The sequence below is a fragment of the Malaya genurostris genome, chromosome 3, assembly GCF_030247185.1.
Source record: "Malaya genurostris strain Urasoe2022 chromosome 3, Malgen_1.1, whole genome shotgun sequence".
Classification (NCBI taxonomy): domain Eukaryota; kingdom Metazoa; phylum Arthropoda; class Insecta; order Diptera; family Culicidae; genus Malaya; species Malaya genurostris.
This window is the reverse complement of record NC_080572.1, coordinates 263,899,343-263,912,923: the sequence shown is the minus strand read 5'-3', so window position 1 is coordinate 263,912,923 and position 13,581 is coordinate 263,899,343. Positions and strand designations below refer to the sequence as shown.

Below are 13,581 nucleotides of genomic sequence, written 5' to 3'. Positions count from 1 at the left end.
GTGTCAGCTATCTTGATCAACTTCACTTTACGGTCATTGAAAATCATTTTGTGGATTTTTTTCACGTTCTCATCGGTAACAGCCTCTTTTGGACGTCCACTGCGTTCATCGTCTTCGGTGCTCATATGACCAGTACGAAATTTTGCAAACCACTTACGAATTGTTGCTTCACCCGGTGCAGAGTCTGGATAACACTCATCAAGCCATTTTTTGGTATCGGCGGCACTTTTTTCATCAAAAAGTAGTGTTTCATCAACACACGAAATTCCTTTTTTTTCCATTTTTTTCACAATAACAAAAGTAGCTTCACTCAAAATGCAATATCTCACAAACTAATAATCAGACAGCTGTCAAATTTATACACGTATCTTTTGAAGGTTGGTACTAACTGAAAATGGTATGGATTTAATTCTAGTGGGGCCCTCTCATAGAAACGATACGAACTTTTCAGCCGATCTGTTATTGATCTGCAAAAACCATTGCAAGATACCTTAGATAACTTGTCCGTTTGGGCTGTTCATCTGTGTATCGAATTCTCTGCGGAGAAAACAGAGCTGGTCGTCTTTTCAAAAAAGCATGATTCCGCGCAGCTTCAGCTTCATATGATGAGAAGAATGATCCAACAGGTTTTGACTTTCAAATACCTCGGGGTGCACGTGGGGAGGACACATTAGGTATCTGATAACAAAATGCCAACAAAGAGTAAATTTTCTTCGAACAATAACAGGATCTTGGTGGGGTGTTCATCCGGAAGATCTAATAAAATTATATCAGACAACGATACTTTCAGTGATGGAATATGGATGCATTTGCTTTCGTTCCGCTGCAAACTCTCATATTATCAAACTGAAGTGAATTCAGTATCTTTATTTGCGAATCGCTTTAGGCTGCATGCATTCGACACATACAATCACCCCGATTCTGCAATCCGACGGATTTGTGATACGAAAAAAACTAAACTTTCGTTCGAGTTCGAATTTTGCATTCTTTATTCCGTTCGACTTGTATGATTCGATCGACTCTCGTTCGGGAACACTAGAAATTTCGAACACTAACCATCAAAGCTGTCAACACTACTTACACGTTCTATATTTTTTATATTATTAATTTCTTAGTAAACGAAACTGTCACACTTGTTTAAACAAATTAGAACGATTCTAAACTGAACATAAGTAATACGTAAGCAAGTCGATCGAGATGTTCGAAAATTTAACAACTCGAACGAATGATATTCGAGTTCATACCCAACTCGAACGGATGCAGAACGGAAATTGCACATTCGATCGGAATATTTCGAATCGATCGACGTACAGAATAGGGGTGAATGAGTCTTGAAGTTCTGGCGGGAGTTCTTCCATTGGAGAAAATTAGAGAGAACCAAAAATAAGCAAACAATGTACTCAGTTTGAATTAATTTTCTCTTTATTTCTGAAATCGTTAAAATCGTTAAATGTTTTTTTTTTGTAAGTACAATATAATATTTTTTTTAAAGATAGCTACAATATAATAGAACTTTTTCAATAAATTAGTTATAAGAATATTTCTCTTTTGGTTTTGCTATGCAGTTTGCTATTTTCATTGTTTTCTCCCGTATTTTCACTATATAATAATGATAGTAAATTATGCTGAATAGAAATTTTGAAGAGCTGATTACAGTTTGCAGATCGGCCTACTGAGTCCGTTCAAGCTCTACCGATTCGTCTAACATCTTTCGTTTGCCAAGTCGGCGCCTGCCATGCTTCTAAAGCTTGCTTTTCTTTTGTTTACGTACTATGAATAGGGAAAGTCAAAATTCTTAGTTATCAAACGTGAATTTGTTTGTGTGTGTGTGTGAGTGAGTCTGTGGGTGAACGAATGTGTATCGTAATGTTATTATGTAATGCTGGTGAAACTATTCTCTGTTTACCTGTTCAATGTAAGATTCTTAAACAATAGTTAACAATCAATACAAAATTAAACGTATGCCGTGTTGCTGCCCAAACGGATCGCAATATTTACATAACAAATTTGGTACACCAGAACAGTTTTGATTGACTTTGATGATTTTTTGTAATAATTTGCTTAACTGTTTCTTATAGCTTGATATTTGCATGTATGGTATATTTGGTGTTTCATCTTTAACTTTATCATTATTTTGTTTTGTTTTTGCTCGAAAGGTTTCATTCTTGTTTTTTTTTTGTTTATTATGTTTCAATACTGTCAGTTTTGTTTTGTTGTTTTTGTCCCATCTTTCAAAAATGGCTCGCGCGGATTCACGAGCTCAGCGATCGCGATGCTCTTCCTCTAACCGGACTTAGGTACTTTAGTTCATGTTTCTTTTTCTTTTTTTGCCTTGACACCTTTATGTACATTATTACAGTGCTATGGTGATAGTTAGTACTTCGTAGTTCGCGGAAAAGCGATGCGAGGACCGCCCGATGAAGCCAAAATATGTGCGAATTGCTTGGATACTTGCACACCTCGACCAAGGAAGCGAACGAGTGTAGAAAGATTCATTTTTGTTTTGTTAGTTTTTTTTTCAACAACCTTTTTGCTTGAAGGAGCTTCCTCTGATTGGGTTCCGGTTAATATTTGCATTTATGTTTATTTATTTATTTTTTTGTTTGTTTTTTTGTTTGTTTTTGTCGCTCATTAGAACAGCTTGGTTTTATCCTTCTCTTGCTTAGTTGCATATGTAAAATTTTCAAGAAGATAAAAATCTATCTATTACAACTTCTAGTCTAAATATTTCGTTTTCATCGTACAGTTTATTTTGCAGAAAAGGTTATGCTTGATAGAAAGTGCCTTGATTTGCTCTATTGATTTTTGTCTGATGATCGATAATCGAAATAATAGCTTTGGAAATATCAAACTCAGTTCAACAGAAAATCAGACTTTTTTCAAATTTCTCTCCTGTGTTTTGAATAATGATTTCTTCGTTTTTTTTTAGTGAAACTCATAACCCTTCTTGCATTTATTACTTTAAGTTTGGTGTTCATATCATTTCTATGCACATTTCGGTTCAAACTGAGTTGCTGCATGTGATGATAAGTTTAAAGCTTTTATCACTAGTATCTGCATTCTAGTATCTAATGCTATATTGTTCATTTCATATTTGATTAGCCAAATTGGATTCTTGAGGTGTCGTATTTTAACGTTTATGTATGTTTGTGTGTTATAAAGTTTCATAACTCCTTGAATTGCGAAAGGTTTCAAAACTAGCGACTAGGAGTGAAGAATTCGAATAAAAACGGAAACTATCCTTTGATATCACAAACTAGTTGCATATGACTCTCAGTGTCTACTTGGATGACAATTATTCGTTCATTAGTAAATGTCAAGCTGGAAAATGTAATCCAGAAAGAGGTTTTCTTTCCGTTTGGTTTCTTCTTTCATTTGTATAAAAGTATATAAATCCTACATCATCTAAAATAGAATTGAGAAAGAGCTCACTACAATGTTCAAACCTTCTGCTCGAAAAATGGAGGGGCTAGAAGGAACAAGTGATCAACCTAGCGCCACTTGCAAGAATCTCATTCTCTCGGTATCTACATACTATCTAGGTAAATTCATGTCCGATCACTAAAAAAGTGCTTCTATCTGATCATTTATCTGCATTTGCACAATCTACTAGAGTAACGCTATTCTACGGTTTCTATTGAGTGGTTTTATTTAGTTTGATTTATTCATTTTCCCCAAACAATACTTTAGAAAAATGTATGGACGTTTCATTCTGTTTTCATGTTACATGTTTTTGCTCAGTTTTATTTATTTATTAGAGACACTGCTTCAACTGCAGGTTGATAGATTTGGATTCGGCCTAATCTATTGTACTGGGAACTTCGAATTGTTTTATTACCGGAAACTACCAATATGAGTTCATACTAAGCAACGCAAAAACTAAAGATCGCGAGTGGAGTGATACATATTTATCAGAAATAATTAGGCAAATCCATAAACAAGTGCCGTCCTGGTGGCAAACAGCAAAACCTGACAATGGTAGGAAACCCTTTTCGATAATCATAAATCTTCTATAGTCACTTGTTTTCATCAATTCATTTGAAAGTTAAACACATATAAAATATTATTTTGTGAACTCACATCATTTTTCATGCACATTTTTGGAGCAGACAATTGCATGGAAAGTTACTTTACTATTCTTCATTATTGACTTCCTTATGCAATCACTGTGAATGCCAATTTTTGAGCCTGGGCCCGGAGGGCCGAGTATCACATATCATTCGACTCAGTTCGTCAAGTACGAAAAATGTTTGTGTGACCCATTTTCGCACACTTAGGTTCAAATAAAATATCTCTCGGTTTCATAGCCTACTGTTGAATTTTACCCGGATCGAGGTTTCCAATTCGAAAATAACGGGGTGAAAAGTGCCAAAACATCTATAAAATTTCATCCTGGTATGACTTCCGGTTCCGAAATAACAGGCTGGTAAATAAAAAATTCCATTTTCAAGAGCGTATTTTCATACATGACACTGTAACATCAAGCAAAATGCTTTCAACTACCCGTATCATTCTTCAATTCAACAGGTTTGGTTAGTTGATGACCAAATACATCGATTTTGGGTATACCGAATTTCCGTTCCCGGTTCCTAAAGTACTAAAAAGTGATCGTGTACTTCAAACCGGAAATCACTTCAATTTCTCAGAAACAGCAGGATCATATTCACAAACTTAGATACAAATGAAAGGTTTTATGTTTCCATAAGTAAGTGTAGCGTCTAGTGGCAAGCGTAAGTGGTAAGGGTTAAGTGTGTATCATAGAGGTAGTCGAAACAGCTCATATTGTTGAGCAACTCCGAACCGATCAGCTCACCAAAATGAATCGAGTCGATGTATCAGCTCATCAGCTCATTTAAATTGAACTGATGGGTAATTTTGTGACTCGTTTTTCTTGTGCCGTGAGAGGTAAGATAAGAGATAATATCTCATTCAATCCGTTAAAGAATGCAGGTATGTTAGAAATAATGAAACTTGGTGCAAACATTTCTTCTCGTTTAGAACTCGCTCTTCAAGATCCGAAGATCCGTTCAGCTTGTAGCTTATTCCCCTCTTAAAAATGCGACGAACTGGGTAGCAAATGAGTCAGCTGGTGAGCTGCGATTCTCTTAAAAACACAGATAAAAATATTCTGTGAATTTACATCTATTTTCATGCACATATTTGGAGCAGGTAATTAAACATAAAGTTACTTTACAATTCTGTAGGTTTCAATATAATTTAATCGCAAACTAAGCGTTAATTCAAATATACGGTTATATTCATTGAAAAATCAATGCAATACGATTTAGTTTTGCATCGATGAAAGTTTTCAATCAAAATTTCGATTCAACCCATGTCTATTCCATGTTACTACTGATTTACATATCGTGTAAATTTCATTATTTCTTTTTGTGAAGAGCTGTGAGCTGTCAGCTCACTTTTAAGATTTGATTCATTGACACAGTCAGGAGCGAATTGTCCATATCTAAGTGTATCAAATTGCAGCCCGCCATTTAAAACGAAAATCCGAAAAACGGAAAAATTCTTCTAAATTTGGCTCAAAATTGTTTGCACAGAAAAACATAATGGAATTTACACGACATATAAGTCAATTGTACACAATGAAAAATACAGGTGACATAATTCTTCAAACGATACAAGTTAATTTTACAAATGAATCAATATTCCACTCGTACAGAATTTTACACGCTCCGAGTGTAATTTGCACTCGGCTAGCAAGTGCGGCAATATGAATTAACATGCACCATTAACCAATCGAATTGGTATGTGCATCTGTGGTTCAGTCGATTAACTGACTTGCTTTATGATTTAATGTTTCTCGGTTCAAGTCGCGCTGTGTTGCTATCGATCTTTTGTTTTTTTGTTTCATTGGAATTTAAGCCACGTAATTTTCAAATCACACAATTTTACATATTCTTGAATAAAAATGAGTGTGAAATACGACGCTCCATTGATGTGCATCTGATAGGATGAAAATTTCGATTTAGATTTCGAACTGTGAAAACTTTATATCTCGACACCAAGACTTCATGTCTACGGCATGATTACTTGTTTCAACATGGTCTACAACATTTCTGGAGAAAGGAATTTTAATTAAAGTTAAAATTAACTATTTAACTCACTTTAAGGTGCACACCTAGAAAAACTCGTTACAATTTACGTCTTTTGAGACCGACACGACACATAGTCAAAAGTGACTCATTTTAACAGTTGATCTAACACATAATTAATGCATTCTGACATATCTTTAAGTGCAAAAGCTTATAAGTTTACACGGTTGCTAGAAAGGTTGGGCACACAGAGAAATTATGAATTTTACAGGTGACAGAATTCTACAAACGATACAATTCACAACTACTTAATTTTTCAAATGACGTTATATTCCACTCGCACAGAATTTTACACGCTCCGAGTGCAACTTGCACTCGGTTACCAAGCGCTGCTGTATGGATTTATATGTATCAATTATTCAATGAACAGTAATAAGCACTGTGACTCAGTCGAGTAACCGATGTGCTTGTGTTCTAATGTTTCTCGATTCAAGTCGCGCTGCTGCTATCGATCGTTTGTTTATTATTTCATTCGAATTCAAGCCATGTAATTATCAAATCACACATTTTTACTTACATGTTCTTACATTTGCATTTTACTTGTGCATTCCAATTTACATTTGCATTGATGATGATCAATCAATCATCGAAAAACGAGGAACTGTAAAGTAGCATTTCACACAATTACTTGTTCCAAATATCAATATTTTTATTTTTTGTTCAAGTGTTGATAATTTGGTTCTATTTGATTATTAAACTGACTTTCTGGTGGAAACATTGAAAACAATTTTACCATGAAAGTTATTGTAAAATGAAATGTTTCGTCTAATTTTCAACAAAGTTTCCCCTGATAGTAGATAATACAATAAACTTAAACTTATTGCATAAAAATTACAGAAACAGGTTTTTGAATATTTTTTCTATACAATTTTTAAAAACAATTGATTTGTTTTCAATGTTCTGGACTTTTTGAAAAATCGGACGAACCGGCACGTTGTTTCCATCAGAGCTTAAAATTGTCACGCATTCTCAATGAAATGAAAGAGTCCAATTAAACAGCCTCATATTCGTTGTTTACTGTCTCATCCGTTAATGGCCGCATCCAAAACAAACGAGGAGATACGAAGCATTTTCGTCTCTCATTGCAAAAAAGAGAGTATCAATATTCGTACTCTTCAGGTTAGCTATCAGAATTGCTACCCGTACGAGCCGGTGTTTCGCAGGGTTCGAGTGTAGCACCAATCTTGTATAATATTTTCACTTCTGATCTTCCAAATCTACCCGTTGGTTGTCAGAATTCGCTATTCTGTGACGACACAAGTCTGTTAGCCACAGGTAGAAATCTAAGAGTGATCTGCAGTCGCCTACAAAGAAGTTTGAATATTTTCAGTGATTATCTGTCAAAATGGAAAATTAAACCAAATGCAGCAAAAACGCAATTAATTATCTTTCCTCATAAGCCAAGAGCTTCTTTTCTTAAACCAAACAATAATCACATTCTCAAATTGAATGGCTTGGAATTGACATGGTCTGATCAAGCTAAATACTTAGGTTTAAAGTATGACAAAAAACTCACATCCTTGAATCACATTGAAGGAATTCAGGCAAAGTGTAATAAATATATCTAATGTTTATATCCTCTTATAAACAGAAATTCTAAGCTCTGTCTAAAAAACAAGTTGTTAATTTATAAACAAATTTTCAGACCAGCCATGCTTTATGCAGTACCAATTTGGTCGAGTTGTTGTTCCACCAGGAAGAAAACGCTTCAAAGGATTCAGAATAAAATTCTGAAAATAATTTTGAAGCGTCATCCCTGGTTTAGTACAAATGAGTTACACAGACTCACAAATATAGAACCATTAGATGTAATGTCACATAATATTATAAGCAAATTCCGACAAAAATCGATGCAATCTTCAATTGAATCGATTCGCTCTCTGTATTAGTTAGTAAGTTAGTATATAAGTTCCTTTCCCCATTACACAATACAAGTAGGTTTAGAATTTTCCCTACACAAAAATCTCAGAATTGCGGAAGCAAATAATGTCCTCATGGTAATAACCAAATCATATATATAACAGGGCTGAAAAGTCACCACTTGTGGCTGAACACCCAATATAAATCTTAATGATTTAATTTTAACTCATATTCCAATAAATAGTTACTTAAAAAAAAGAGTATCAATATTATCGTCACTCGTTCCTCTATGACAAGACGAAACCAAACTACCATCTGAAGGGAAAATCAGAAGTCTTTCATCGATATAATGCAAATTTGTGGCGCTGGGCTATAAAAAGTAACTGAACTATGAAAGAAGTCGTAGTAACTAAACCCCAGAACCTCTTTGGAAACCAAAACTACTACAGATTCGCACACCAACAGGTAAAATTCATTGTGAAACTTATTTTTGTCATTTTCCATTCTTGAAGCTTCGATTGAATATCGACACTGCATACTATGGAATTTTCACTCAAAAACCGCAAATGACTGAAAGGTAGCGTTGCCAGATAGTTGTGGTGCCAGTTCCGTAGATTGACATTTTACTCGAAAACTCTAGCGGTGCAAAGCAGGTAACGACGTTTTTTCTGGTCGTTCCGGTAGTTTTCCGTACAAAAATACCAATTCCCAAAGAAAACCGTAGAAATATTCCAATTTTGGTAGATTTTATCTACGGATCCGTACATCCGTGGACGATCTCCAAATCCGAAGATCTATCGGAGATTTCCGTTGATCTGACATCGCTGCTGAAAGGGCAAATGAAAGGAAGAACACAATTTTTAAACTTATGTCATTGACTGGACATGGATCTCGTTCTCGTAATTTGCGCAGCTGAGAGTGACAATTATTTCTCGTCATTTTCGTACATTTTGAATAAATGAAAATGACTGCTTTTAGCTCTGGTTTTCATACGCGCCGGGTGTTACGAAGATTAGAAAATTGTTGACATCGCTGCTTCCAAGCCCAGGTTGGATCATCATGAAATTAAATAGGAACTTATTGGACCAAAAGACTTCTAATGTTAATCTAAGTTTGTAAAAATCGTTTCAACCATCTCGGAGAAATCGAAGCGAGTTCCATTTTGGAGATTTTGATCGCTACCTACGGTGCTTCTGACAGTCGAATCCGGAAATACTGAATATTGACCGACTAGTTTTAAAGTGTATGCTCATTTTTACTGTTTTTTAAGTGATTCGAGATAATCGAGTTTCGGGCTCGAAGGGTACGGGTTAGGTTCGGGTTCAGAAGAAAAATGTTTGCTTGGAACGGTGTTGGGTCTAAAATTTTTTTTGGGTTCGCGTTTGGAAGAAAATTTATGCACGGGTACGGGTAAATTTATTTTATTCTCAATTGGATAGGGGTCGGGTTCGAGCATTTATAAAAATACTTTTAAAATAGGAGCTTGTATGATATTCGTCACATATTTCTACCAATTTTATTCTATAATAAAATCAAGTTTTGAAATCCCTGGGATTGGCTTAGTGATCGTATTAAACGTAAAAAAAAACAACAATACCGAGCTAAATCATAAACCTTAACGAAGTTCATCATCCATCACAAAGCATCTGACCGACCGGACAAGACAACCTCGAAAACATATCATTAATTGTGCATCAGCTCGAAAAACTAAGGCTTCCCGCAATCAGCATCGGTCTTGCGTAACGCACGCATAACTCTTGAAATCAGGGCCTACTCTTTTATTCTGTTTCTAACCTTGCAGTGGCATTTATATTCCGACTCTATGGGCTCCTTAGACAAGATCGGCTACCTTCACAAAAGAACTTCTTGAACGTTTTCGGATGCGTAGCAAAGCTATGGTCCGATAGGTCTCGTACGGTTTACTGTTAGAATCTGGATCGTGCATTGAGTCTGGGATTTCATTCAACTAATATTATATGGAGAATACGATAGTTTCTGATTGCAGTGTATGTAAAAATTTGGTATTGGATGAAGGTATTGAAAACAGTATGGGTGTAGTTGCACCGCCGATCCGAAACTTATGCTACGGCTGTCAAGTGAAACTGAAACGCCCGAGTTCCGCATGACCGAGGCTTTGTTTAACCTTTGTTTATTTTTTTCCTGTTTCGTTTAGTCAGCATAAAGCTTAGAAACAGACGGTTTGGTGTCTATTTCTGTTGTATCGCATTATGACTCTTGCAAATATTGCAAGAGTCGAAATAAGTTTATTTTTGAAAAGTCAATCTTATAAAGAAAAAGAAGGAATAAGTCACAGTAAGCTGTGCAGTGCTTGTGCAAACCCATATACAGACGTATGAAGAAATATGTATCACTCAACGCACAAACTCAATTAAAAATGATGACCAACAACGATCTGCTAGTCACAGTTGCGACGTAACAAAAGAAAAAAAAACGAAATGGAATGAAAGAAAACGCCATACTCTGATAGTAACCAATAAATAGCATCACATGCATTTATTATTATGTTTTTGAAGCTAAAAGTAAAACTGAAAAAATAACAATTATTTTCTTAACCTTTCATCGATGGTGAATCTACTTTAAAAAACGGGAAACAACTTAATTCTTAATCTATCAACAATAATATAAACGAATAAAATGATATTTCAAACAACTGTCAAACTTATCGAATTGAGAAAAAACCAAATGTTTCCTAACATCAGAATGGAAGAAATTAGATTTTAAATTCACACGGTCTTTCCTCCGTAACTAACGAGCCTCACTTTGTTAACGACAAAATTCCACGAAACAAGTGAACAAATCGTTCCGCTTCAATAGTTTTCCCGGTTTGTTTGATGAGGACTTAGAAGAATATTTACAACAATACTTAGGAATAGAAATTTGCGTTTGTCTACGCGTTAGTGTGTGTGTTTGTGAGAGAGAGAGGGTGAAAAACCTTTGAACTGTGTCTGTGTGTGAGAGAGTAAGTGTGTGTTTTTTTAAGTTGTTGTTTAAAGCTTTTTCCCATTTGAGAACATTTCAAGTGCACCGGTGATGAAATACTATTGGAAAATAAAAAACACAGAACTTCAGAAACGTTTAACTTTTCCGGGGAAAATCAGTAAAGACCCAGACGCGTAGATTGAAGTGTTCGATTGATATTGAATTTACAGTTTTGCTAGATTTAGCGCTTTGTGATCGTTATTTTGTTTCTAGTTCAAATTTTCCTTTAAAAAGTACAGATATAGAAGCTCAACGTTATTCGTGTTGTAAATGTTTAGTAGTGGGGTTGAAATCAACGTCATTTGATTTGTTCTTATCGCAGTAATCCCTCGTCGTTTTGCTACATCATGTTTTACGGCTTATTTGGATTTCCAATCTAGACTATTTCTAGCATTTGTTGTTGTTTTTTTTTTACTTCTTAATGATATCAAATAGTATATCGAAAAAGTGCAATCATGTTCATGATTCTAATATTTTACATACTCTTACTAATATGATCATAGTTTATAGAGATTAATGCGAATGCGAAAATTGTTGGATTAACTGAGTTGTACCTAAACTCGTCTTCTATATGATTTTATTTTCTCATTTTGAATTATTTCATTGAATAAATATTATGCATTTCAAATGAGCTTTCGTAGAATATCTTGGAAATATTTTTGTTTGTTTGTTTCATCCTATCATTTTCATCTATCAATGTTCTAAAAGTTGTGAATATGCTTCATCTGTATGCGTGTAGAGTAAAATAGATGTAACAAACGTTCAGCTCCGTAGAAATATTAATGAACTTTTGCGTATGCGTTTCGATCTATACTTTTCTATTTGCTTACAAGTCTTCAAAGTCATAAGATGGACGCACGTCTTCTAGTAAATAAAGTAGCGTGACTAATTTATGTATGTATGTATGTATGTATGTATGTATCTATGTATGAGTGTATGCATGTGTATCTGCGATTCTTAGCTCTGGAACCAACAAACTAAGCCGTTTTCATCAATATTACCTTTCGAATATTCTGTAGTTGAAGAAGAGATAAATATTTAAGTATATAATCTGCCCTTTTTACAATACATTCCTCCATTTCTATACATACTTCATTTCATATATTTTCACTAGATTCAACAGAACTAACAGTCAAATAGAAAAAAAAGAGTTTTCCCTTCCAAACAAGTCCTCTTCTTAGGTCCAACATTTGGCTGCCGAATCGTACGTTTTAACATTCGCTTTCAACAATACTTAGGTTAGGAGAAAAACTTATTACCCCGGCCTGCGTCGGAGCGCGCGCGCGAGAAAGAGAGAGAGGGAAGGAAATCGAAAAACAAATCATTCATTCATTTGTTTATGATCGAACAGAAAGCAACCCTGCATCGTCGAGGTCTATCCGACTAACCAACTGTGGCAGAGTAGCAGTCTTTGAAAAGACGCATAATTTTGTAATGACCTTCTCGCACTCGGTTCGATTCTCTCTCTGTTCGTTTTCCGTTCTTGCGACCGTCACCGGTCGGTTTTCTGACCAGACGCGACCGTCCCAGGTCTGTTCGTTTCGTCTGCGCAATGTATGTGGCGGTTAATGACGTTTCCCTCATCTAAATGTTTGCTTAGTTTCCCATTAAAACATATCTCTGATTCTATAAATAGTTTCTCCCGTTTTGTTTTTTTTTTTTTCAACTACTATTAAAAATATTATTTTTGCTGCGTCAATAAATTTATCTCATCTCTGTCTCTCTTTGTGTTTCTTGTAACTACTACTCTATCTATTGTATCATTTTCTTCAGAACTCTCAGGAGTACAATCAAGTTACTTAAAAGAAAAAATTCAATAATCACAATTTGCTTATATTTCTCATTTGTTATCATTATTCTGCCGCCACCTATGTTAAAAATTCAGGTATCTCATTAGTAGTCAACATTCCATCGTAACAACTCTCCCGTATTTCGGTTTTCCGTTTATCTTCCTAATCTATGTAACATTGCACATTCAAACTTTGCATCGATGCTTCCTAAATCAAGATAAGCTTACAACATGTGACAATTGTTTCAACTACGGAGCGCAATGTTTCATACAATGTTGCATGACACACAAGCAAGGAAATATTTCAAACAAATTAAACTGTGGGCTGAAGCAAAAGATATACGTGTTTCTCGAGGAACACGTTCCATTAACAATTGAACTTAATTCATTCCGTTTTAGATTACTAACAGTACTAATAAAAACAACCAATTCAATAAACGCAACAGCTGTTCTGCTAACTGAAAAATGTTTGACATTCTAGCAAATAACACAACAGTTACGCGGCCGTTTGGCCTTAACCAAAAATGTAAATCACAAATTTCACTGCGCTTTGTTCTAAGCACAGGGTGGCTTACTGCCTTCCATCCAGCTAACAATTTCACAACGTAAACGTTGTACTGAAATCCCTGCTCCATTCCGACAGCTCGGACAGCTTACTAATCTAGTTCACCTTGGATCGTTGGTAGGTCGTTGAACCCCGGGCATTGCTACCACGTGATACGGCAAGCTTGGGAGGTACTCCACCCTGCGTTGGTGGACCTGCCTCTCTTTTTCGGCTCGTTCTCTCTGTAGCCTGTGTGGGTGATGAGAAAAAAAACTCAG

General features: G+C 35.3%; 1 protein-coding gene across 17 annotated transcripts in view; it reads right to left on the bottom strand.

Annotated features, from left to right (window-relative positions):
- Positions 1–1,821: 1,821 nt before the first annotated feature.
- LOC131436556 (calmodulin-binding transcription activator 1) overlaps positions 1,822–13,581 on the bottom strand; it is a 477,355-nt gene continuing 465,595 nt past the window's right edge. For all 17 annotated transcript variants that reach the window (XM_058605326.1, XM_058605327.1, XM_058605332.1 and 14 more), the window contains one exon: positions 1,822–13,552. In XM_058605326.1, coding sequence (XP_058461309.1) covers positions 13,421–13,552 — 132 coding nt within the window. In that variant the 3' untranslated portion in view covers positions 1,822–13,420. The remainder of the gene's footprint in view (positions 13,553–13,581) is intronic.